The sequence below is a fragment of the Leptopilina boulardi genome, unplaced genomic scaffold (genome assembly GCF_019393585.1).
Source record: "Leptopilina boulardi isolate dan_hultmark-lab unplaced genomic scaffold, ZJU_Lbou_2.1 LbouV2_222, whole genome shotgun sequence".
In the NCBI taxonomy this organism is placed as follows: Eukaryota; Metazoa; Arthropoda; class Insecta; order Hymenoptera; family Figitidae; genus Leptopilina; species Leptopilina boulardi.
The window spans coordinates 874,100-900,485 of record NW_026137777.1 but is presented as its reverse complement, the minus strand read 5'-3'; the positions used below and the strand labels follow the sequence as shown (position 1 = coordinate 900,485).

The 26,386-nt window shown below is 26.9% G+C and overlaps 1 protein-coding gene across 1 annotated transcript; it reads right to left on the bottom strand.

The window, feature by feature from the left end:
- Nucleotides 1-610: 610 nt before the first annotated feature.
- LOC127279689 (protein abrupt-like) lies at nt 611-24,840 on the bottom strand. Its single transcript, XM_051302216.1, has 5 exons — nt 24,431-24,840; nt 6,251-6,615; nt 6,051-6,128; nt 5,463-5,925; nt 611-4,109 (listed from the first exon to the last, which is right to left on the bottom strand). The coding sequence occupies exons 2-5, from the start codon at nt 6,593-6,595 to the stop codon at nt 3,592-3,594; spliced, it is 1,404 nt and encodes a 467-aa protein (XP_051158173.1). The 5' UTR covers nt 6,596-6,615; nt 24,431-24,840; the 3' UTR covers nt 611-3,591.
- Nucleotides 24,841-26,386: the final 1,546 nt, after the last annotated feature.

The window sequence follows — 26,386 nt, the reverse complement described above, 5'->3', positions numbered from 1 at the left end:
TCATCAGACGCACAATGTGTATCGTTTTCACATTCAGAAAGACACCTTCTCAAGATACTACAATTAGTATATGAAAGTGTTTTAACCCATTAAGGCCCATAGGTTACACAGCGCTTCTAATGTGAAACTAACTATTGGATTCATAGCATAACCGAAAAAAAGTTACCCCTATTTTTTCTTTTTGCAAAATAATTTGTTTAAACAATTTAATAAAAAAATCGATTTATAAAAAACCAATAGAGCCATCCGAAAGAACGTTGAAAAATAGGCAACTTTTCTCTTTACAACTTTTTTATCCAACCACACCTTTTTGCAATAAGTAATTATAAACGATTAGTACATAAAAGTACGAAACAGCTCATGCTCTGGGATTTGCAAAAACATCGAAACTGTATAGAAAAATTTCTATCTGATTAAATCCTTTTACTTCAAGCTGGGAATACATAAAAATATGCTGCATATGTGTATATAAACTTTATTTTATAATTGTATAATCATACATTATCATACAAATACTTCCATACACGTTTAAAAATATTGAGTGCAAAAAAAATTAAAAAAGAAGAAACAAAATTATACTAAATTTAACATATTTCTATAGTTGTTTACATCAGTCTTACTAAATATAAAAGGCCTCTTTTTCATACAGATAAAATTTTTATTTTTAGTGGCTAGACGTTATATTTTTCAAATATAAGATTTTTCAGCAAAAATCTAACATAACAATATCTTGAAAGTTAACTTCCAAAACATTAATGTAAATTTTCGTAATAACAGAATTTTTTTAATATATTAAAATTCAGTATCTATTTATCTAATTAAATTTTTCTGCACACATAAAAAAACTAAACATAACATTAATTTAGATTTTTATTAATTTGAAAGTTAAACGGCTGGACTAATTTTTATTCCCGACATATTGTGGAAATATTCGTACTTACATATACATATAATTAATAGTTAAATAAACACCATCACGTTTAAAAAATACCATATTGTCACTTTGTGATAAACTAACATTTAAATATAATTTACAGTGGCTTGGCCAAACAACATTTTGTGATATTGTTTATTTAACAATATCAAAATATAATGACAAATTATTTGTTGCAAAAATCAAATTGGTTAAGTTTGATTAACTTTGACATTTAAGGTCATATGATTGATGTATTTTCACATGTAAATATTCTCCGTACGTTTTCTCGCAAAATATTTGATAGATTCAGCTAAAATTTTGTGGAGTACTTAAATAGTATATTATGTACCAAGGGCGGGAACACCGAATTTATTGCCGAGCACAAATTCAAATTCAATTTTTTTTAAATAAATTTTTTTATAAAATATTAATACTCTGGCACATAACATCTATTTCTTATGCTATTTTTAAGTTCTTTGTAAAAATTTAGCACAATCTATCAAATATTTTGCGAGAAAACCTGTGAAAATATTTACATTTGAAATCACAAGAATCACACAACCTTTAAAATTTTTGTGAGAAAAATTTTATTTACTTATTTTGTCGACCATGACTTCAAATAGAGTAAGTTAATAAGTAATTTTACTATATAACATTTAATCAATCTCTTTCTTAATAAACAAGCAAGTAATAGTGTCTTTAATTTTTAAAAAAGTTTCATATTTATTTATATATCCTCAGACTTAACTTTTTAAAGCTTTCTTAATCATTTTTTTCTTTAAAGAAGATATTTAACGTGCAATTTATAAGTACTACTGGTAAAAGTAAATTTTCCTTAATCTAATAGTTTGACATTTTTTGTATATATAATGTGATTGTATATAATTTCCATTTTTGCATTTTAGCATTTTGAGACCATTTTTGTATTGTTTTCTTAGATGCTTTAACATTATTTACTAATTAAAAAAGTCTACAATTATTGAAAAGTATATAATATTATTGTTTTGTTACTTATTGAAAAGAAAACAGGTTATGTTTCTGCAGTTCTGTTATGAACTGATTATATAAATCACACGCACATATACAATATCTGTTATACATATCTATTCTATAAATATATATTAGGTATAAAATGCTCTATAGTGAAGTATACTCTTCAATAACATAAACATAAACACATAATTATCAAAATTATATCAGAATGAATTTACAAAATTTAAAGACGTTAGAAAATTAGGTAACATAAAAATTTTAACTTTATTATTATCAGCCTAATCCTCCAACTTCTTTAAATTTAAAAAATATCTGTTTCTTTAAAATAACAAATTTTATTTTAAATTCTAGTTTCATTTTTCTGTTTCTTGAAGATAACAATGCAGTTGACACTACGTAACGGTTTTAAGGCACATCAGTCTTAAAGTTTCAATTCATGCTATTCGGCTTTAACCTTCAGTCTTCCATTCATAAGGTTTATCAGTCTTAAGTTTCCTAACATATTGTTTTTGTACTTGTGGAGGTAGATTTTTATATTCGCAATATTCAAATTAATTATAGTAAAAATGATATAACAATTCTTAAGAACAAAAGTTCGTTACAAAAGTATAATATTTACTCAATCTATTGTATTATATTTAAAACCATTAAATAATATCGGAATATGGAAAGTCGAATTTTCATGATTATAAACTTGTGGATTGTGTCAGTGAGTTATAACAACACTGGAATGCATAATTATAAATTCTTACTGGGGGCATTTAATCAAGAATACTTTCCAAAGAACATAATGACAAAAATTTGTTGCTGATGCTTTTGTAACTAAATATTATAATTGAGGATTATTGCATCCGTATCCCATGGCCATTGCCTATAATCAATTATTGCTAATTCTAAAATTATAACAATTATATTTTTTAAACTACTAAATAAATATATATATATATATATATATATATATATGTGTATATGTGTATATATATATATATGCGTTTATCAATATTTTTCTCCTATCTAAAACATTAAATGTAAGATAGGAACATTTTGTAACCTAATTAACAGTAAACATTAGCCCTTAATACTTTTATAAATAAAGACAAAAAATAAGAGATAGCATAACGCTATTGTACAACTTCATAACGGTAACTACAAATGTCAAACCAGAGAGTATAATTATAGGTCTTAATGAATAGTCATTTAGTATTTGTGTAAACAATTTTCACCTTTGTCTCAAATTCAAAATTAAAATTTTATAATAATCAAATTAATTGGTTGCGATTATTAACACAGTTACTGTTCATTGTTAAAAATATTTAATTTTAAAATGAACGAAAGAAAAAGAAAAAATAATTCTTCGTTTGAAATAAATATTTTTTTACTGATAAATTCTTCTATTAATATTGTAAACCATTTTTAATGGAACATGATATGCTTCAAAATTGTAGTGAATTGTATGCTCCTTTTTTCAATTATCATTGTTTTAAATAGATTTCATTGAAAATTTTGAAAGTTTAAACAATTTAAATTAATCATTATCAGTCTTCATAACAATCTTTAAAAAATCACTTTGCTTAAGTTGCAAATAAACAGAAAGAAAATGAATAAGAAATTTATTATGTAATCTATAAACGAAAACATTATGCAGATGAATGAATCGATTAGTATACGTATGTCATTTCTTGTCAATTATGACTTTCAAGAACTTCATCTTTTTGAGAAGCGTCAACTATATCATCACTGGGAACCATAGAAACATCATTATTTCTTACCTCTTTTCTAGATTTTACCGACAAATCTTCAACCATATTATCAAAATTTTCATTTTCTTTGAGATTCTCAATAACGGGACTTGGACTATTTTGCCTTGAATGTAGTAAAGAATTTTGTTCCTCCAAAGAGGAATAAGAGTTTCTATAAATACTTCCATTTACATTACCGCCAATACCAAAAGGAAATTGAGCACTGCCATTATCGATATGTGAATTTGTAGCTGAACTTCTTCTGTTGCGATTGGTACGAATGCCTAATTTTTTCACCTTATCATATAAAGTACGTGAGGGTACTTTGTATTTTCGAGCTGCTTTCAAAGCACTTAAACCTCCCTGCTTTACTTCCATTATAGCGTTGTTAATATCCTCACGTGTATATTGTTTATATCGTTTCCATTCTCGTGCCGTTGATGTGTTGTAGCTATTGTTTTCTGAAAAGTATTAAAACAAAATAAATCAAATTTAAGATTAGACAAAATGTGTGGAATGCCTGGGTGAAATTGAATTTTAAACAAAATTTCAACTCTTACTTTAAAATTATTAAATACAACTTTTGCCGAAACTTTACAAAGGTACATAGTTGAGAGTAAAAATGAAATAAAGAAAATATTAATTTCCGCTGAAACTATTTAACAAATTTGATGATTTTTGAGCATGCCAAAAGTTTAAATAAAGCAATTTAAAAAAATTGTAAGATTTGTTATTTTTTACCCTACTGGAAAATTCTACATAAGTTCCTACAAGAAATCCTACAAGGATTTCTTATAGGATAAATTAAATTCTAAAATTAATTAAATTCTTAAATTCTTATAGGATTCTTTAAATGAAGCTACGTAGGTTCCCACAAGGGGAAATCCTATAGGAGTTTTCCTATAGGATTCATTTTTCACATTCTTCGTTAGCGTATGCAAACCGTGAACGTTGTCTCAAAAAAGTCAAAAAATTAAAATTTAATTCTACAACAAAATATAATGTTTAAAAATCATGTAAATAGATTAATATTTAGATAGTTAATAATATGAGCGCGGGCGGTTCGAGCGAAAAGTCGGTTCATCGATCCAGCTCCTCAATTAATGTAAAAAGCAAAAAAAAAAACCTTGAATTTTGAATATCTCTCACTGCTGGCTTATTACTGGTTACTATAATTTTGCCCGTACTGGCAACATACAAAATTACTGCTAAATTCCAGTATTGAACCAGTACTGAACGCCAGTACTAAGCCATTACTAATGACTAGTACTGATAAACGTTATCATGCCAAACATATGCCAGTATTAGTTCAATATTGGCGGTCAGTTCTTTTCCAGTAATTGCTAGTATTGGCGTAACACTGCGCCGGTTGTAAATTTTTGCTTGGGAATAAGTATGCAGTAACTTTACATTAATATATCGTGCTATGAGGGAAATAAAATTTTTTGTATTTTTGATTTTTTAGCATAATAAATTGAAGGTAGAATTTCTTATTTGCACAAAAAATATTTTGATACCGTTTTTTATAGATCACGTACAAGAAGAAAACTATAATTCACCATAATTTTAGAATGTTTAGTTTTATGCTAAAAAAGTTTTACTCATAGTAATTGAAACTTCTACCTAGACTTACGCTGCACATTTTAGTTTTTAAGTTAATTAACACTTTCTTATTATTTATATAAGGCATGTAAGTTAAAATTTACTGAATTTTTTAAAATTTAATATGTTCTCAGATATATTCTAAAATAGTAGAAATATGAAAAGAATTAATATGTATTAATATTAATATTAATATGCCCTTATGTACATACTTTTTGGAGGAGAAGTTTGTCTATCTTCATCTTCCATATCAGCTGTAGGACTTGATACACTGTCATTTCGTGAAAAATCTGAACTATATCTTCTGCTGATCTCATTGATGGGTGTTACATTTTTTTGTCTTGTTTCATGTTCAGTGCCATTGCCTTTTCCTAAAACAGTTCTCAAAATGGGTGTATCCATATTAGCCATCATTGAAGATAATTTTTTTTTCATCAATGGCGATGTACTTTGTTCATAAGATCTACTGAGAGCCGAAATTTGTGAATGATATGGAGAAAGTCCATGTTGTGGAAATGAAAAAGCTGGAATATTCCAAAATCCTGAATTATGCATTAAATTATGATTTGTAACCAGTGAATTGAATAAATTATCTCGCGATGTGGAAGGGGACACGTGATTTTGTTCATTTCTTGCTGATGTATTAGATGTTGATGGTGATGAACTAGTTATTTCCTGGAAATAAAAACAAAAATTTTAATTAATTATTGCATGTAATTTCAGTTCAAGTACAAAAAATAGTATGTAATAAAATTAATTATATAAATTCATTTTATTTTAAATAAAGAAAAGTAACTTACAAATCGTAGTGACTGTTCATCGTCTACAGGCACATTCGGTTCAATTTTCTTTTCTGATAGACCATTTAATCCTTTGATCTATTGATAATACAAAAATTATTAACATATAAAGTTAACTACAATTATATATTTCCTCATTATATTTTACTTAAACAAGTATTGTCCTGAACTTAAATTTCTTTTAAAAAATTGTTTATTACCTGAAGACTTTCTGCAAGTTTCAAAAATTCAGGTAAATCTTCTGCTGAAACATTTACTTCTCCTCTATATATATATGTTATTAAAGCGACAAGATCCTTAAATCTAGTTTCTTTGCTCAAAATAATAATGAATTGATCAATGGGTGCAATCATGTGACAATTTTCTTGAATAAATCCTGAACAAGCCGCAAGAACAATCTGATGACACTTTAATTTTTCTCCAGTATCTAAGACAAATGTTAAATCTGTGAAGTTCTCATTTTGTCTCAATTCTTCAAATACATCTATCATGTTTGTTTTATGATTGTTCCATTTTAAACAAAAATTTTGATTTCCTGAATCCATTGTGTTGTTCAGTTTAAGACCTGTAAATTATAACAAAATTTTATAATTACAATTTAGAGTTTCGCGGATATAAATATGTGAACAAATAAAACGTTTTTTCACGGAAAAAAATTTCTAGTGTTATCAACAGGATCTCTAGCGCCATCTATAGATACCTGGTTGGGGTATTTACAAAACGCTGAGGTTTGGAAAACAAACAAATTTCATAGAGCATGTCACAATACAATTCGTTGCGCATGCGCTTTGTCTCTGTACTAACGCAAATCAGGTTGTGCTTTTTTTACTGTTGTTGTTTTGTAAATGTTACTTTCATTAATATTTATTACAATTTTTAAGTCTAGTGCAACGATTTATTACGTGCAATAATATTTCATTTGTTTACTTAAATTCTATTCTATTTTTTCAAGAAAAGTTCTTTATAAAACATATTACAATTAAATTGTTGTATAACTTTAGTTTTTTTAGAAATTTTTTTAATTTGTGTAGCTAAATGAAACACTGAGGAAGGTCCACATTGGGACCGAAACGTTTGCTATAATTAAGCATTAATTATTATTTGAATCCCATTTGAAGCCCATTCAACAAAATCCTAATATTTAATTTTAACTTTTTTACCACATGAGACATAAACTTTTTTTTTGTTCTCATCATAAGAACCTTTATCTTGAAAGCTCATATTGACCAAAAGTCTAGTTGATTTACCAAGTATAGTTTCTAGGAAAATTTTTTATTTCAATGTAAGTGCCCAGATAGCACGTAAGCTTACTGCAAGCTTCAAATGTCCCATTTGACCCAAGCTTGCATGGTAAGCTTACCGAAAGATTGCAGTGTAAGATTACTGCAAGATTGCACAATAATATTAACGCAAGATTTCTCAGTAAGCTAGCACGGTAAGCTTGTCGCAATGTTCGTGCAAGATTGACAAATGACCTTAACAATCAGCACAGAAGGTTGCAGCAGACTTGCAGCAAGCTTGCGGAATATAACAAAAAATTTTTTGGGGGGGGGAATTTATTTTTGTATATACATGCACTATGCGCACTTGCAAAAACATTAGTAGGACAGTACGAAAATTGCATAATTTTTTCTTGAAATATTTTCGGTGTTTTAAATACAAAAATAAAGAAAAAAATTTTCTTGATATACATTCAGAAGCAGAATTTTATCAGCTTTCGAACCATCTAAGTTAGAAATCTCTAACTTTTTTCTAACTTAAAATATCTTGCTTTAAAGTCAGCACCGAATTTCCACTCCTCACACGTTAGTCGTACCGACAATTTCCGACAGTAGTGTATATAAGTCAATATTTTCATTTTTTTTATTTTTACCATTTGGTAAAAGAAAAACTTTTTTTGTTTAAAATACCCACATAGCACGACTTCTTGCTGTGAGATTACTGTAAGGATATCTGTAGAGTTTGTAAGGTTACCACGTAAGCCTACAGTAAACTTGAGGTCATCTTAGAACTTCCGCCATTACAGTAAGCTTACACAGTAAAACTAAGGTAAGCTTACACAGTAAGGTCATGGTAAGTTTACACGGTAAGGTTATTATAAGCTTCCCGTAAGGTTACTGTAAGGTTACTGTAAACATAGAGTAATAAGAAAACATTAAAAAATAATTATATTATAATATATATTATATTATAAATTTTTTTTATAAAAAAGTATATATTTGGTAAAGTACTTCATGAACCCCAATAGGGTTTGTTAAATAAAACTTACTGCGCAGCCGTATGTGCCATAGAAAACTACTGCGCATAAATATTAATAAAATTTATTTATCAATAACATTCTATGTTTACAGTAACCTTACAGCAACCTTATAGTAACAATACGGGAAGCTTACAACAACCTTACCGTGTAAGCTTACCACAACCTTACCATGTAAACTTACTACGACCTTACTGTGTAAGCTTAGCTTAGCTTTACTGTGTAAGCTTACTGTAATGGCGGAAGTTTTAAGTTGACCTGAAGTTTACTGTAGGCTTACACGGTAACCTTACGAACCATACAGATATCCTTACAGTAACCTCATAGCAAGAAGTCGTGCTATGTGGGTAAGATTATTTTTTTCATTTTTAAATTAATTTGTTTCAATTAAAATTGATAATTCTTTTTAATTAATCAATTAAATTTAAATTATATAATATAAAAATAACAATAATTAAATAAATATATTTTTATTGATTTATTTATTTAATTTGTTATTATGAATATATGTTATCTTAAATAAAATTTTATTTATGCTTACATGTTTTACTTGTCAATAATAGCCCAATAAAATAAAAACTTCAAATCAATTAAACTGATTATTTACATAACATAATAATAGCCAGAAGCATATATGCACGTTAAAGATTGTCAAAGACTGAATTCGTCTGCTAGCCAGTTACTGTAGCGAATTCAGTGACATCTGCTTGACGGACTTATATTAATTTTCCATGACGGTATCCTAGGCAGGATCTTGGTAAATTCTAGACAGCCTACTGTACGAACTTGTACAAAATTTTCAAGTAAGCATTCTAGACAATAACTAGCTAAATTCTAGAAAGGCTACATATCTAAAGAAATAAAGGGAAAACTGTATAAAAACTGCACATGAACTATGAAGGGCCATCGCAGTTATTTGAGAATAAATTTCCACGAAAAACACTGTCTAGCTATAGGCTAACACTAAGACGGCCACGATAAATTTCTACATGAAATTGACTTTCAGTACTGTGGCAGCCAATATTGTTCCATTATTGCTTTGTCATTGGCTGCCAAGACCATATAATTCAACTGTACTTAAAATTTCTGCAATATTGACGTGCAATGTTGCCAATATTGCAATGTAATATTACTGCAATATTGTAGCAATCTTTAAATGTTATTTTTGCAGCAATATTTCGTGGCATAGTTGTTACAATATTTCTTGGTAATATTTAAGAAACATTGCATAATATTGCAGTAATATTTCTGCAATGTTAAAATAATTTTTTATGCTTTTGAATCGAAGTTTAAAATAAATCTTAAATAATAATACAATGAATAATATTTTGAAATACCTACATTAAAAGCAATGTAAAAATTAAAAATTTGTTTTATTGAGGAAATGCATTAAAAATTTTTTAATATATAAAAATAAAAAAAATAAAATAAATTTTTTTTAATTTCTAACTTCATATTCAACCAACTTACATTTCTGGAAACTAACATTGCGAAGACAATTTTGAAAACAAATTGAATGGACCGGGGATAGAACCCGGGACATCGCGCGCCGAAGATATAAACGAAGCAACCTAACCAACTAACCTACTCTCTAAATTTGAATTAGTAGAAAACTACTAATTCAATAGCGAGAATTGAGCAACTAATTGAAAATAGTTAAATGCTACTGAAATATCAGTTAAAATAACTAATTGACAGTTAAATAATATGAGGTTATGTTTCAAAATTACTGAAATATTAGTAAATTTTGTTTCTCTACTGTCTCAGTAACGTTTTCTACTGATAATTAGCGGAATTTAACTAATGTTTCAGTTATTTCTTATATGCGCGTATAGTTGGAGGAAGATTTTTTTCCCCTTGCAGTTCGTTCTTTATAGGTTAGTTGGTTATTCCTTACGTCAAGACAAATCAATTGGTAGGTGAGACTGGGGCAAACCGGCAAGGTGTTAGTTACTCAGAATTGGTCAAACTTTAAAATATGTCAATTATAAATTTGAAAAGACTATATTAAGAATAACTTATTTCTTCAGTTTGACATTTTTTAATTGTGTTTATGCAATTTTATAAACAAAAGTTTGTTTTTTCGCTTCCGCTAGAAATTTTTAAGAATCTTTTCATAACCAATTTGTGAGAAAATCGTGTAATATTTATTAAAATTGTTTTTTAGGTTTAAAAGGTGCATGCCTCAGTTAAATTTATCAGTATATTATTTAATGATTTTACTAAGCATTTTTTTATACAGGTCTTAATTGTCAAAATGGGCCTGTGGGGAAAACCGACCTATGTCTGTTTCCCTTGCAACAGAAATTCACAAAGATTACCTATCGGCTAGAAAACTTCGTGCACGTTTTCGTGAATCTTTGTCCACTTTACGGCGATTTACGAAGTTTTACAAAGTTCACCGACAGACGTTTCTTCGTGAACAACAATTAGTTGAAAACATTTGTTTTATAATAAATAACATGTTTCTTTAATTGAAATTTAATCCTATCTTATTATTTTCCTTATTAGGAAGATTGTTTATTGATTTTTTATATTTAGTGACATTTTCCTTACAATTAATTCTCTAAACAAACAAACAAAAAATAAACTGGCCGGTTTACCTCAGAGGTGGGGCAAACCGGGCAGTTTGCAAATTTTTTTAAAATTGATGCAGCAGCTAAACAATACATTTTAAGGTACATGTGTCTCTAGGAAAAAGTTGCGCAATTAGATGACCTTTCCAACAAGCTATTATAAAAGGTTTTTCATTAGTTTCTTTAGTTACTAGAGCCTTACAACTGTTAACATGGCCGGTTTGCCCCAGTCACCCCTATATATAAAGTATAGTTTTAATTTATATTTAAAGAATTAATGAAAGTTAAAAAATCAAAAATTTACATTTTGGCTATAAAATTTTGTGATTATTTAAATTTAAGTTTATATATGAAATAATTGTATTCCTTGCATGAAAACGAATCGATTGGTATATATAAAGTATATATTTAAGGTAAATTTAATAAATTAATGCCCCGTGCAGAAATTATGGTCTGGGCCTCTCAAGGCCCTTCCCAGTACGCCTGGATTCTGGCAAGGGCCTGACATGGCAAACTGGCAAGGCCCTAGTAATGGCTTGAGACGGTTTTGCAAGGATTTGCACTACTTAGGGATGAACTTGCCAGGGCCATGAGAGTTTTCCTGGGAATTACCCTATATTTTGTGACAAAAATAACAATCAGTGAAAAATGTACTACAGGCTTATAATCAGTTGTAATGAGTAATTGATTGAATCAGTAAGCAACAAAAACTTGTAACAAAACAAAAACAGAAGAATGCACAATTCTAGCCTGACAAATAATAATCCCAAAGTCGACCCAACTTCAAATATGTAGTAACACCAACACTAAACAAAAAAATTAAATATGGAATTAATTATACAGTTAACACATTATTTATTACTGGAGCCTTATATTTACCCCTACCTATTATTATTTAACGCAATCGCTTACATAAATTTTGAAAAATATTATATTAATATTATATTATATATTATATTAAAACTTAGAAACATAATTTTGTTCTTATTATCTAAAATATAGATAATATAGTAAAAAAAAGATAAATAAATTTTAGTTTTTGTAAAGAAAAAATCACTTATTTCTATTGAGTTGTTGATAAAATTCTTAGATTAAAATTGTTAAATTTTTTTTAAAAATTAACTGAATTAAGTTTTCTTTAATTTTTTAAAAAATTAATAATTTTAATAAATAAATTATTTTAATTAGTTAAATTAATTAATTGTTATTTAAATAATTTAAAATTCATAAATATTATTATTAAATAATTATTACTTGATAAAATATTTTGCATGGAAATTTAATTTTATTATAGTTTTATTTGGTGTTAAAAATTACTTTTTATTTTAAGGTTATGTCATAAAACCATGGCAAGACCGAGTTGCTCTAAGGAATGCCATACTTGTGGACAAACTGGCAAGGGCCTTTCTACTGCCTTGATATGTAGTTTTCTAGGTTATATTGCAAACATGGCATAACCAAGTAACTGTCGTTTAATCTGGGAAATGCCAGACTTGTGGAATAAACTGGCAAGGGCCATGAGAGAGCCTTACTTAAAGTAGAACTAATTGTAAGTAGGTAAATTTCTGCACGGGTGAACGTTAAAAAATAAAAAATTCACATTTTAGCTGAAAATTTTTGTATTTATTTAAATTCACGCGGAGAAAAATAGATGGTACGGGGTACTATCCAGATAGTACCAGCCCAAGTAGAAATGTGCCACTGGCATAGTACTGACCCAACACTGCCAGTCAGTATAACAGTACTGACTGCCGTACTGGGCCAGTAGTGGACCAACCCTGGCTGGTAACGCTGTCCAGTACTGATTTTGTCCCGCTCACCAGTACTAACGTAGTACTAGAATAATACTGGCATAATACTGGCAAAGTACTCATCCGGACTTAAAATCTCACTTTTTTACAAAATGCTAAAACACGCTTTCCAATGAAAATTTCATCCTTATTAGCTTATTACTCCCATTTTTACCACGAACAGGTAATGTGAAGCCAATAATAGTTAATGTTATTTAGAATATATAAAATATTATTAACAATAAATAATTAAAATAATAATTATCATTTATATTAATTAAATTATTTTATTTTTAATAAATTATTTTACAAAAAATAATTTGTGTTGTAAATTTTTTTATTTTTTTAAATTCATAATATTTAATTTTTTTTACTTTGCACTTATACTTAATTTAATAATTATTTAATAATTGATATTACACATGAACAAATATTGTACTTATAACACTTAAAACTAAGAACGAAAAATCTCGCACGCATGGGGGATCGAACCCTAAACCCTTAGAACGCAAGTCAGATACGCATACCGCACAGCCGCGCTGGCTTGAAGTGCTGACTTGAAGTAGTTCACCTAATACAAAAGTTTTGATTTCAAAGTTTGTATTATCTATTGGTCACGAAAATAAAATGAATTTATTCTTAAATTTTTTAAACTCACAAAATTTTTTCCATTTTTACAAAGATTTAATGAAATAAAACTGGATATCAATTTCAGTTAAATATTTTTAATAAATTATTTTTACCGTAAATAATATTAAAACAGACAAAAATGATTGATGAATTACATAATTAAAAATAAGTTAATAAAAGACGACTGTAAAATATGAATGGTAAAAAATTTTTTAAATTTAATATTTAATTATTAATAATATTTAAAAATTACAGTGAAAAAATTACATTTGCTTTATTTTTAAAACTATTAGAAAAAAATTCTCAACTTATTGTTATTGTATGCATGATAAATAACTTAATGCACATATTTCAATGAGTACTAAAATAACTAAAAAAACATAAATATATTTTATATAGGTATATAATAATACATTACAATTACATCCAAAATTTTGAGGGAAAGTATTCGAAAGAAATTAATGTATATTTTTTTAAATAAAAAATCATCGTTTTCTACCTATTGGAATAATTTAAAGACTTTTTCATTTAATGTTTTTTATCACCGACATAGTACTGATTCGGTGTGAATGACAGTGTACTGCCAGTACTGGTTTTAATATTTTTTTACCTCCGACATAGTACTGATTCGGTGTATTAGTCAGTACACTGCCAGTACTGAAAGTCAATACCGACAGCCAGTATTGGATCAGTACCATGCCGGTGTTTAATTACGGCGAGCTACGGATATTTCTACTTGGGAGGTATCATATTTGATCTTACATATACGGACAGCAATCTAGATTCTACACTGAAAAAAAGTTAATTGAATCAAGTTAATGCATTTACTTGAGGTACTTTACTTGAAACAAGACGATATTTTCTTATTGGAAGAAATTTATTTTCTGGAGTCAAGTAATTTTGAGCATTGAGCAATGTTCTTGAAATAAGAAAATATGAGTTTCATACAAGTAAATATATCTTACTGTTTCAAGCGAAATGTTTTACTTGCGTCATGAAAAACAACATTTTACTTAATCTAATACTCATAGTCTTGATCCAAGAAAATGGAAAGATTAATAGAAATAAATACTTGTTTCAACTTGATTAAAATTTATATTGTTTGAATTAAACATTAATCAATCCAAATGAAATAATTTATTTTTTCAGTTGAAATAGTGATATAATCTTGACTGGAATCATTTTTTTGTTTCCTTGAAAATATTTTTTATTTAATTCAATGCTAATATAGTCTTCAGTCAAGAAAATGCGAATATTAATATAAGTAAATACTTAATTTAATAATGAATTTATCCCTTGGTGTAATGAATAGTAAGGAGTAAATACTTGTTTTAACTTGATTAACGCATAGTTCTTGAATTGGGAATATAGTATTTGGCAGAAGTAAATATGTTATTATCGCAACCCAATATTTTATTTTCCCGAAGTACCAAAAAGTATTCAATCAAGAATATTAGGTTATTAAGTAAAATAATAAAATATTGTCTGAAGAATTTTCATTTCTTAAATCAAATAGTTTTATTCATTTGCTTTGAATTAATTTTTTACTTAATACAAATTCCGTATTCTTGATCCAAGAAAATATTTCTCTCCAAATGGATGTGAAACTTAAATAGGAGTTTTTGAAAACCATCAATTGAGTCAGGATGGCATAGTGGTCTACGTTACTGCATTTGGTGCGCGCAACTCGGGTTCAGTTCCTCGGACCGTGAAAAATTTCCATTCAAGCTATACTTGTTTTAGTTGTGTTAAGTATTAATTAAATATAAATATGTATGTAAAATAAACATTATTTAAATAAATAATAAAAAATATGAATGTTAATAATAAATAAAAATGTTTGACTTAAGAATTAGACATGGTGGGATAAGGAAGGGGTGTATGAGGGGGGGGGGTAATTCAAGTAAATATTTACTTGTATTGGAAAAATTATTTTTTTGGTTGAACTCCATAAGTTTTCTCAAATCAAGAAAATATTTTCTTGAGTTAATATATATATGATCTTAACTTAATATATTTTACATTTCTTAGAAGTCAATAAACTTCTTAGACGAATTCCATATTTTCTTGGACAAAGAACATATGGTCTCCTCACAATATAAATAATATTTTGATTTAAATCTTGTCTTACTTGATCCAATATTGCAAAGATTTGAATGAATCAAATGAAACAATTGATTTGACTACATATATTCTCAGAACAAAAAAATATTTTCTTCCTGTAATGTATTTTACATTTGTTACAAGTTGATTAATATATTGCTCGAATTCCATATTTTCTTGGATCAAGAATATGTGCTCTCGTCCCAAATATACTATCTCAAGACAATCGTTTACTTGAACCAATGCCGTAATTGACTTGTCCCTATTCAATTCCACGGTTTACTTGAAGCAAGTAAAATTTTCTTGATTCAATACATCTTGATTGTAGTGGTTAAATAACCATACTTTCTGTAACATTTTTGATAGTACCGAGTTGCATAATGATAGTACCGGATAACATCTATTTGTACCATCTTAAGATCATAAGTTCTTACCATCTATTTCTCTCTGTGCAAGTTTAAATATAAAATAATTGTGTTTCTTGCATTGAAACGAACCGATATAATTGTAAATAATTATAAATTATATATTATTTTTCATTAATTTTTAGAAATTTCAGCTACAATGTGAATTTTTGATTTTTTAACATCCATTAATTCTTTAAATTTAACTCAAATGTATACTTAAATGTTTTTATTATTATATTATTTATGTATGTTTATTTCAATGTTAATGCTTTCTCCACGAGGAAGCAAATTTTTTTGGTGATCGTAAAGAGGAAGCAAAATGTTTATGTAATGAACATCTGAATTTACAACTTGTTTTAATTATATTAATTTTTTACAAATTTAGTGTAATAAAAAATTATTAAATCTTTTATACAATGTTTGAAATTACATTTAAAGATTCTCGTGCTGCGTCGAAAGATGCGCGCACGACAATAATTCAGACAAGTGGCTTATAGGGTGTGTGGTAGTCGGTTCCACTCGCAATCAAGGTGTACCCTCACATTATAACCATTCTTGGCTCAATATTTAGCCTACACTGAGAAAAAAAATTTAGTGTTTGCAACAAAATTGTTTGATTAGACAATTTTGGTTCTTGTAACCAAATTTTGGTTGGCTGAAACAAAGTCGTAGAGTTATCTCAACCAAACATTTGGTTAGGTCAACAAAATTATTTGGTTGAACATTTTTAAATTCCAACCAAAATTCGGTTACGACAACAAAATAATTTGGTTAACACAAAAAAATAGTTTGGTCTAAAAAACCAAATGATCGTTTGTTGCCCTAACCAAAATTTGGTTGCGACAACCAAATAATTTGATTCACTCTCAGCTCATAGCTTAAGAGAACAGTTAGTTTAAATCTCTCACACGGATGGCTAGTCCAGTGGTCAGAGCTCCGGATCTACAGTTTTAAAACAGAGGTTCGTTACCAGACGGAGATGAGATTTTTCAAAGTCCACAAATATTTCAATTGGATAAATATAAATTCAATGTTAAATTGACAATAAATAAATAATGAAATAAATAAAAAAGATAAAAATAAAAGAAATAAGGTAGAATAAAATTTTTAATTTTACAAAAAAAACTGTTTGTTTGATCAACCAAACATTTTTGTTGACCTAACAAAAAACATTTGGTTGAGCTAACCAAACATTTTTCTCAGTGTACGTTTTGTTGACGTTAAAAATAACGATTAATTATATAAATTTTGGTAAAATATATAGATCAATCAATTAGTTTCTATGTAAGGAATGCAATTTTGCGTAAAATTTTCGAAAATTTTTATTAAGAAAAAAGAAAAAAAATTTTTAACAAAAACAAAAAATTTAATTTTTTTGAAAAAATAAAAATAATGATTTCATCTATAAATTTAGGTAAAATACGAACTTAATAAAGGTTAAAAAATTCGTTTTATTGCAAAGAATACGTTTTTAAAATAAATAAAGTGAAATTTTTATAATAAAAAGCTTTTTTATCAAAAAATGTATTTTTGACTTTTTGAGAAACTGGTCCAAAAAAAATTGTGTGGATATTTTTGGAAATCCTTCTGTCCGATTTTTGGTATTAGTAAGTAGAATTAGCATGCAAAATTTCAGGGCGATTCGTCAACATTTGTTTGAGATAATTTGTACACAAGAAGCGGTGCTGACACACACATCCACACACAAACATACATACGGACATTTGTTCCTCATGTCGAAATATAACTATATTAGTTAAAAATTTATTAAAATAATTGATTTTAGGAAGTTCGAAAATTTTCATCACTATAAAGCTTCCTACGAAGAAGCAAAATGATTGAGGAATTACATAATTAAAAATAAGTTAATAAAAGACGACCGTAAAATATAAATGGTAAAAAAGTTTGAAAATTTAGTTTTAGAATACATAAAACATATCGAATTATGAAGAACTGTCGAGTATTAAGGTGTGTGATAATAAATTTGAGATATTCTACTTTTAAAAACAACAATGAAGACACAAAGGATTAACTATTTGTCGTTTGTTATTAATTAAATAAACAATATTAATAAAACAAGGAGTGGGTCGGAGGGGGTCCTTTATGTTTATTTTATAAACATTTTGCTTCCTCATTGTGTGAAGCAAAAAATTTGCTTCCTCGTGGAGGAAGCTATGAATTTCTCTAATTCAATTAATTGATTTAAAACATTTCGAGTTAAAAACTGATTTAAATTTATTATATTTTTTGAAAAATTAAGAAAATTGTAATTAATTTTGGGTGTAACATATGCTTTATATATGAGGCAAAATTCCTGAAATGTCCGAACAAAAAATTAAAAGTTCTCGAATTTAATCCATACTTTTCTAAAATGTTGTTATTGTTGGTGAAAGTCTAAAAATCAATTATTATTGAATTTAATAAAATAGTTTTTGTATTACAACGTTTTTAATTTTTGACTTTTGAAAAAAAAATTTTTTTTCAATGTACAATATTTATAAGTAGAATGCATTAAAGTTAACATATATATAATGATTTTTGAAGCTTTTTTGGCGAGCTACACGCTGTTAATAAAATTTTTTTTTTTTTAATAACATTTGACCTTGAAATTCAAGGTCAAAATGTTAATTTACGTTTATCTCAAAATCGGATTTTTTAAAATTATTTTTAACTATCTCAATGGAAAGCTTGACTAATTTCCTACAAAACATGTAATTTTCAGAGTGGGATCTTTTAATGTTTTTGAGATATTAATTAATTAATTAATTAATGTTTATAACAAATGAAATATTTTACAAACAAATAAAGTCATCGTAAATCTAAACTAACCAATTAAAAGTTAAGCTAATTCCGCATCCAACGAGCCCTATATGAAGTATTTTGAATAAGTAGATTGTTAATAAACAATTAGTTAACATTGCAATTGTTTATTAACAATCTACTTATCCAAAATACTTCATATAGGGCTCGTTGTATGCGGAATTAGCTTAACTTTCAATTGGTTAGTTTAGATTTACAATAACTTTATTTGTTTGTAAGATATTTCATTTTTTATTGTTATTTAACTAAAATTGAACAAAAATACTTCATACAGGGCTTTTGGATGCTTGTTGTTAGTAAAAAATAAAATATTTTACAAACAAATAAAGTTATGGTAATGCTGAACTTACCAATTGAAAGTTAAGGTAATTCCGCATCCAACGAGTCCTATATGAAGTATTTTGGATAAGTAGATTGTTAATAAACAATTGCAATGTTAACTAATTGTTTATTAACAATCTACTTATCCAAAATACTTCATATAGGGCTCGTTGGATGCGGAATTACGTTAACTTTCAATTACTAACTTCAGAATTACGGTAAGTTTATTCGTTTGTAAAATATTTCATTTGTTATAAACATTAATTAATTAATTAATTAATATCTCAAAAACTTTAAAAGATCCCACTCTGAAAATTACATGTTTTGTAGGAAATTAGTCAAGCTTTTCATTGAGATAGTTAAAAATAATTTTAAAAAATCCGATTTTGAGATAAACGTAAATTAACATTTTGACCTTGAATTTCAAGGTCAAATGTTATTAAAAAAAAAAAATTTTATTAACAGCGTGTAGCTCTTCAAAAAAGCTTCAAATATCATTATATATATGTTAACTTTTATGCATTCTACTTATAAATATTGTACATTGAAAAAAAATTTTTTATTCAAAAGTCAAAAATTAAAAACGTTGTAATTCAAAAACTATTTTATTAAATTCAATAATAATTGATTTTTAGACTTTCACCAACAATAACAACATTTTAGAAAAGTATGGATTAAATTCGAGAACTTTTAATTTTTTGTTCGGACATTTCAGGAATTTTGCCTCATATACGAATCAATTCATTTCAATGCAAGGAATTAAATTATTTTATGTATTAACTTGAATTTAAAAAAACACAAAATTTTTTAGCTAAAATATGAATTTTTGATTTTTCAATTTTTATTAATTCTTAAAATTTAAATCAAATCTGTATTTTATATAATACCAATCGATTCGTTTTAATGCACGGAATAAAATTATTCTATTTATAAACTTGAATTTTAATAAACACAACATTTTTTAGCTAAAATGTAAATTTTTTATTTTTTAACTTTCATTAATTCTTTAAATTTCAATCAAATCGATTCGTCTTGACGTAAAGAAGACGATTATATTATATATTACCTTAAATTTTTCTATTTAAAAATTTTTTCAATTAAAAAAAAATTTTGGAAAAAAGACGATAAATTTTTTTTTGGGTATTTTTAAAAATCTGTGGTCATTTTTGAGAGTTTAATGTGATAAAGAAGCCTACCAAATATCCAAATCCATTAAAACCTGTTAAAGATATCGTGTTCACAAAAACGATCCACACACACACATCAGGATCTCATATAACATGTTTCTACATATATAGAGGAAAATTTGTTTTCACCATTTTTAAAAATTTTATAAACGACATGACTACAAAGCTTCCTCCACGAGGAAGCAAAATCATCGTTTTCTACCTATATAATGCTTTTTTACCAGCGACATAGTACTGATTCGGTGTGTATGACAGGGTACTGCCAGTACTGATTTTAATATTTTTTACCTTCAACATAGTACTAATTCGTTGTATAATTCCGTACACTTCCACCCAATGGGAAATTGACAATGGTTACGGTACACTGAGACAAATGTTTAGTCAGAGCAACCAAAATTTGGTTGAGCCAACAAAAAAATTTGTTAGTATTTAAGCAACCAAACTATTTGTTTGAGTCAACCAAAAAATTTGGTTGAGTGTTTTTTGCTGCCATAACAAAAATGTTTGGTTAGCTCAACCAAATGTTTTTTGTTAGGTCAACAAAAATGTTTGGTTGATCAAACAAACAGTTTTTTTTGTAAAATTAAAAATTTTATTCTACCTTATTTCTTTTCTTTTTATCTTTTTTATTTATTTCATTATTTATTTATTGTCAATTTAACATTGAATTTATATTTATCCAATTGAAATATTTGTGGACTTTGAAAAATCTCATCTCCGTCTGGTAACGAACCTCTGTTTTAAAACTGTAGATCGGGAGCTCTGACCACTGGACTAGCCATCCGTGTGAGAGATTTAAACTAACTGTTCTCTTAAGCTATGAGCTGAGAGCGAATCAAATTATTTGGTTGTCGCAACCAAATTTTGGTTAGGGCAACAAACGATCATTTGGTTTTTTAGACCAAACTATTTTGTTGTGTTAACCAAATTATTTTGTTGTTGTAACCGAATTTTGGTTGGAATTTAAAAATGTTCAACCAAATAATTTTGTTGACCTAATCAAATGTTTGGTTGAGATAACTCTACGACTTTGTTTCAGCCAACCAAAATTTGGTTACAAGAACCAAAATTGCCTAATCAAACAATTTTGTTGCAAACACTAAATTTTTTTTCTCAGTGTAAATAAATTCCAAATAAATTATTCGAAAGAACTTATGAAAAAGAAGAATTTAAGAAAAACTTAAGAATTAACACAAACTTCTTCAGGAAATGCAAAATCGAAATTGAAATAAATTAAATTAAAAGTATTAAAAATTTTTTTTTTTAATGCAAATTAAATTAAATATTTTCTGTGAGGAAGCATAATGTTCGTGAAATGAACATCACATTTATGTAATATAAATGTCTTTATTTTGTTTTATTATAATTATTTACGGTAAGAATAATTTATTAAAAATATGCAACTGAAATTGATATACAGTTTTATTTCATAAAATCTTTGAAATAATTATAAATTTTTGTAAGGTAAACAAATTCAAGAATGAATTCATTTTATCCGATTTGCGTTCTTAGGGTTTAGGGTTCGATCCCCCATGCGTGCGAGATTTTTTATTCTTAGTTTTAAGAGTTAGAAGTGCAATATTTTTTAATATGTAATATTAATTATTAAATTAAGTGTAAAATATTCATAAAATCTTTTTTGAATCTTCATGGAACTTTCTAGAAACTTTAGTAAAATTTCTAGAAACTTCATTCAAACTTTAAAAAACTTCATAGAACTTTCAAGAAAGTTTATAAAAACTTTACAGAAATAGCTAGACATTTATAGAATTTTCTAGAAATTTTATAGAATATTCTAGAAAATTTATAGAATTTTCTACAAATACATAGAATTTTGTAGAAATTTATAGAGTTTTTCACAAAATTAATAGAACTTTCTAGAAATTTAAAGAACTTTCTAGAATTATGTAAAATTTTCTAGAAATTTATAGAATTTTCTAGAAATCTATGGAACTTTATAAAAATTTTAAGAACTTTCTAAAAATATTATAGAATTTTTTAGAAATCTATAGAACTTTCAAGAAATTTTATAGCACACGGAAAAAAATCAATGGTTGCCACAGCCATACCTTTGGTTGTCTCAACCATATTATATTGAAAAATACGTCCCAACCATACCTCCGGTTGCTCCAGCCATATTAAAAAGCTAGCTTTAAATTGTTAGCACAACTAGAATATATGGCTGTGGGAACCATATATTTGGAAAACATACAAATGCTAATATGGATGTGACAACCATTTTTAATTGATGCTTCGACCATTATTTAGTGTACCATATTAATATTGTTGAAGCAACCATTTTATATGGTTACAATTTATGTTTATTTTATTTGTTTAATATTATCAATAAGGTTATTTTTGATTAATTTAAAACATTGAGTCCCATAAAAACGTATTTATTTTTTTGAAATAATCGCCAAATACAAATTCGTTAACAAAATAAACAATCGTATCGCACCTTTTATTATAGTATTATAATTATAGTGCGTGCCTAACTGTCGCAAACATTGAAGAATTTCCCCATTTACAAATTATGACTGGGGAAGGTGAATGTAAATTGTTTAAAAGGACGCAATCAACTTCGAAGCCTATTTTTTTAAGGAAATCAATGCACTCAGCTTCCATTTTTTAACTTAAAAAACACATTAACCGGGATCAATATAATTCTTAAATGATTATAGAAAATGTTTAGGACTGCGGACATATACACGTTTCGCGACGCTTGGAATTAATGCGAGTAATATAGACGTAATATATTGCATCACCGCGCAGACTAGGTGCGCATGCGTCTATAGGGGCCTTAGCAATTCAAAAATGGATAGGATAACAAAATTGTTAAAATCCAAACCAATATTGTTACCTCAACTAAAGCTATAGTTGATATATCCATATCATAGGTACAAATATTATATGGTTGCCACAACCATTCTTTTTTGTCAATGTATCCATACTGAAAGCTGCTTCAGCTATATGTATGGATGCCTCAAGAATATTATGACCAACCATATTTTTATGGTTGGGACAACGATACCTTTTCTTTCCGTGCAGTTTTTAGAAATTTTCTAGGCTTATTTTTAGAATGCTTTTATTTAAAGTTCTATTTTTTACATTATAAACTAAAAAAAAATAAATAAAGGTATAATGTAAAAAAATTAATTTTTTTAAAAATAGAATGCTTTTATTATGGCGTCCTAAAAAGTAATTAATAATAGAGGAAAATTGTAGAACTGTTTATCAGTACTGGACAGCGTTACCAGCCAGACTTGGCCCACTACTGACCCATCACGGTTAAAAAAAACTTGTACAGGATCGTGCACTAATCTTGCACGTGTTCATTCACCAGGTCATGTACAAAAGCTGCAAGGGAACATGTAAAAAGAATTGGAACAACGACTTGTACAATATCTTGTATAAGAACATGCACATGTTCATATTTATGTCAACTGATGGAATCCACTACACGAGTCCGTGATCGTATACTCGAACAAGATCGTGTGTAAGATAATGTATAAGATTACTTGACCTGGTGAATGAACATGTGCAAGATTGGTGCATGATCATGCAAAAGATCGTGTACACCATCCTGTACAAGTTTTTTCAACCGGGCAAAACGGCAGTCAGTACATTAATACTGACTGGCAGTATTGGGTCAATACTATGCCAGTGGCTGATTTCTACTTGGGTTACCACAATCTTACCGAGTTAGCTTACTACAACTTTCACATGTAAGCTTTTATTTTATTACTTTTAAAATGTCTGCTATACTTTATTTTAGTATAGGTATTTTTGATAATTAAATACACACAAAAAATTTTTTAAATCAAAACTAAATTAAATATGTATTAAATATTAACATATTAAATATTTCCTTTTAAATTAACAGCGTAAATGTGCCAATTTATATTTCAAAAAGTGTAAATTCGCATCACATTTATTTCAAAAAGCATGCACTAATATTATAAGACATAGTAAATAATATATTAATAAACACCATACAATCTACTTTTGAATTATTAAACAAATGAATAAACGATTTAGAAATAAAAACAAACAAAAACTCCGAATTAGAATATAGAAGTAAAAACTACAATGCAATTATAAATAAATACAAAGTAAATAAATAAAATATCAACAAACGGAATGAGAAAAAAGTTTCAAACAAAAATATTTATATGAAGAAAAAAAACAAATTTTAAACTTATAGAATGAAAACGATTAATTCAGAAACAATATTGTAATTTAATAATTGAAAAACTGAATGATCGTTTCTTATCGAGCATCGAACTTACCGACTACTGAGGTTAAAGGTACGTCTAATATTTGTTCCTCGGTCTCAAAATTATTTCACTCCAGTTTCAATTATCAAGTTCCATTTACTTGAAAAACCAACAACACTTTTGGATAAGATAAGATGAAAAATTACAGATAAAAAAATAAAGTTCAAAAATAAAAAAATTATATTCACAATATTTTATTTTCAAAATTATTCACTACAGAAAAAAAATTAATATTTATTTAATTAAAATTAATAAAATTCGTTAAATAGACAATAGAAAATTGGTAAAAACATATATATATATATATATGTATATTTTTTTTTCGCTGGGAACCACTTCTACGACTTGATTATGATGAAGTGATGGTGCGAACTGAGTAGTGAATACTGCAAGGGTGGTATGGGTATTGGTATAACTCGTAGATTCATAGGTTTGCCTATGCTCTTAAACGCATGTAGAAAATTCGTGGCATTGGTGGGTCGACTCATCTAGGAACACTCACATTATCTTGAGAGCCAATCCCGTCACTTCCTGCAAGCCTGGGCGATATATTCGCTAGGGCTAGGGTGGAAAGTACTTCTATGCGTGCAACGTAGTACATATTTCGGCTAACAGGATCGGATATATATATATATGTATATATATTTTTTTCAAAACATTCGAAAAACTTTAATTTAGCTTAAATAATTTTCTTCCATTACATTCTTTTATCCAAAAATAAAAATATCTATATAAAATTAATATAAATCTTTATCAAACAAACATTAAAAGTGTATTCTTTGTAATGAAAATAAATTTTTTTTTGAAATATGTTATCAAGAAAGAATTTCATAAATTCAAAAAATTGACTTAATTATAGCTATTCGTACATTGACAAATCTTAAAAGTTTTGTTCATTAAAATGCAATTAACTTAATGTGTATTTTTCCGTTTACAAAAATCTATAATTGTACTTTGATACAGTGCACGATTCTTGGACATTTCATTTTAGATATATTTTAATTATGTATTAAATAAATAAATAATAATATAATAATAAATAATTATGTATATTATAATATTATTATATTAAAATATTTATTCTTTTTACGTTAAAGAAAATACATTACTAAACATTAATACCTTACATTTTATTACTAACTTTACAAAGCATGTGATACATACTTCCGAAAATTTAAGACCTCATCATGATACTTTTCCAATACTTTTTCCATTTTTTTAACATGTAGCGTGATATTTTGCTATTTATTTATCATTTAATATTACATTATTTATCACTTATTTATTTAAAAAACTAATGTATATCTGAGTAAAATTTATCTCTTACTTAATTTTAAAAATTGCATATCTACAATCAGTTGCACAAAGTTTAATAATATAGATAATAGTTTAACAATCAAGTATTCATAATTTTTTAAAAAGTCTTTTATTCTTTGTTGAATCAAAAAAAAATTGGTTGCAAATAAATGTCACCTCCAAAATCAAAATAATTTTATTCGAATATTAGTGTTTTAGAAAATGCAAATGGTCGAAAATCAATTTCACAGATTTTTTAATTAGACGAAAATTAATTTGACAGAAATTTAATTTGATCAGAACTTTGTCTTGTAGAATAATAATTTTGCTGAATTGTAATGTAAAAGAATCTTAATTTTGCAGAAAGAGTATTAGAAAGAATATTAATTTTGCAGAATATTAATTTGTCCAGAAAATTAAAATGGTCGAAAATCAATTTGCCAGAAATAATTCGGCGGAAACTGCAAATTTGACCAATAAGAAATCATCAAGAAAATTGTGATTAGTCAAATTTGAAGTTTCTGACGAATTATTTCTGTCAAATTGATATTCCATTTTAATTTTTTGGGCATTAATATTCCAGCAAATTAATATTCTGCAAAATTAATATTTTTTCTAATCCTCTTTCTGCAAAATCAAGATTCTACAGCATAAGATTCTATCAAATTATAA

Excerpts from the sequence above, each read along its gene's own strand:
- LOC127279689 (XM_051302216.1), bottom strand. The coding sequence starts at position 6,595 with ATGGATTCAGGAAATCAAAATTTTTGTTTAAAATGGAACAATCATAAA. Across the intron at positions 5,926-6,050 it reads ATGAACAGTCACTACGATTT|GAAATAACTAGTTCATCACC; the intron begins GTAAGTTACTTT and ends TTTTATTTCCAG. Across the intron at positions 4,110-5,462 it reads ACAAACTTCTCCTCCAAAAA|AAAACAATAGCTACAACACA; the intron begins GTATGTACATAA and ends AATACTTTTCAG.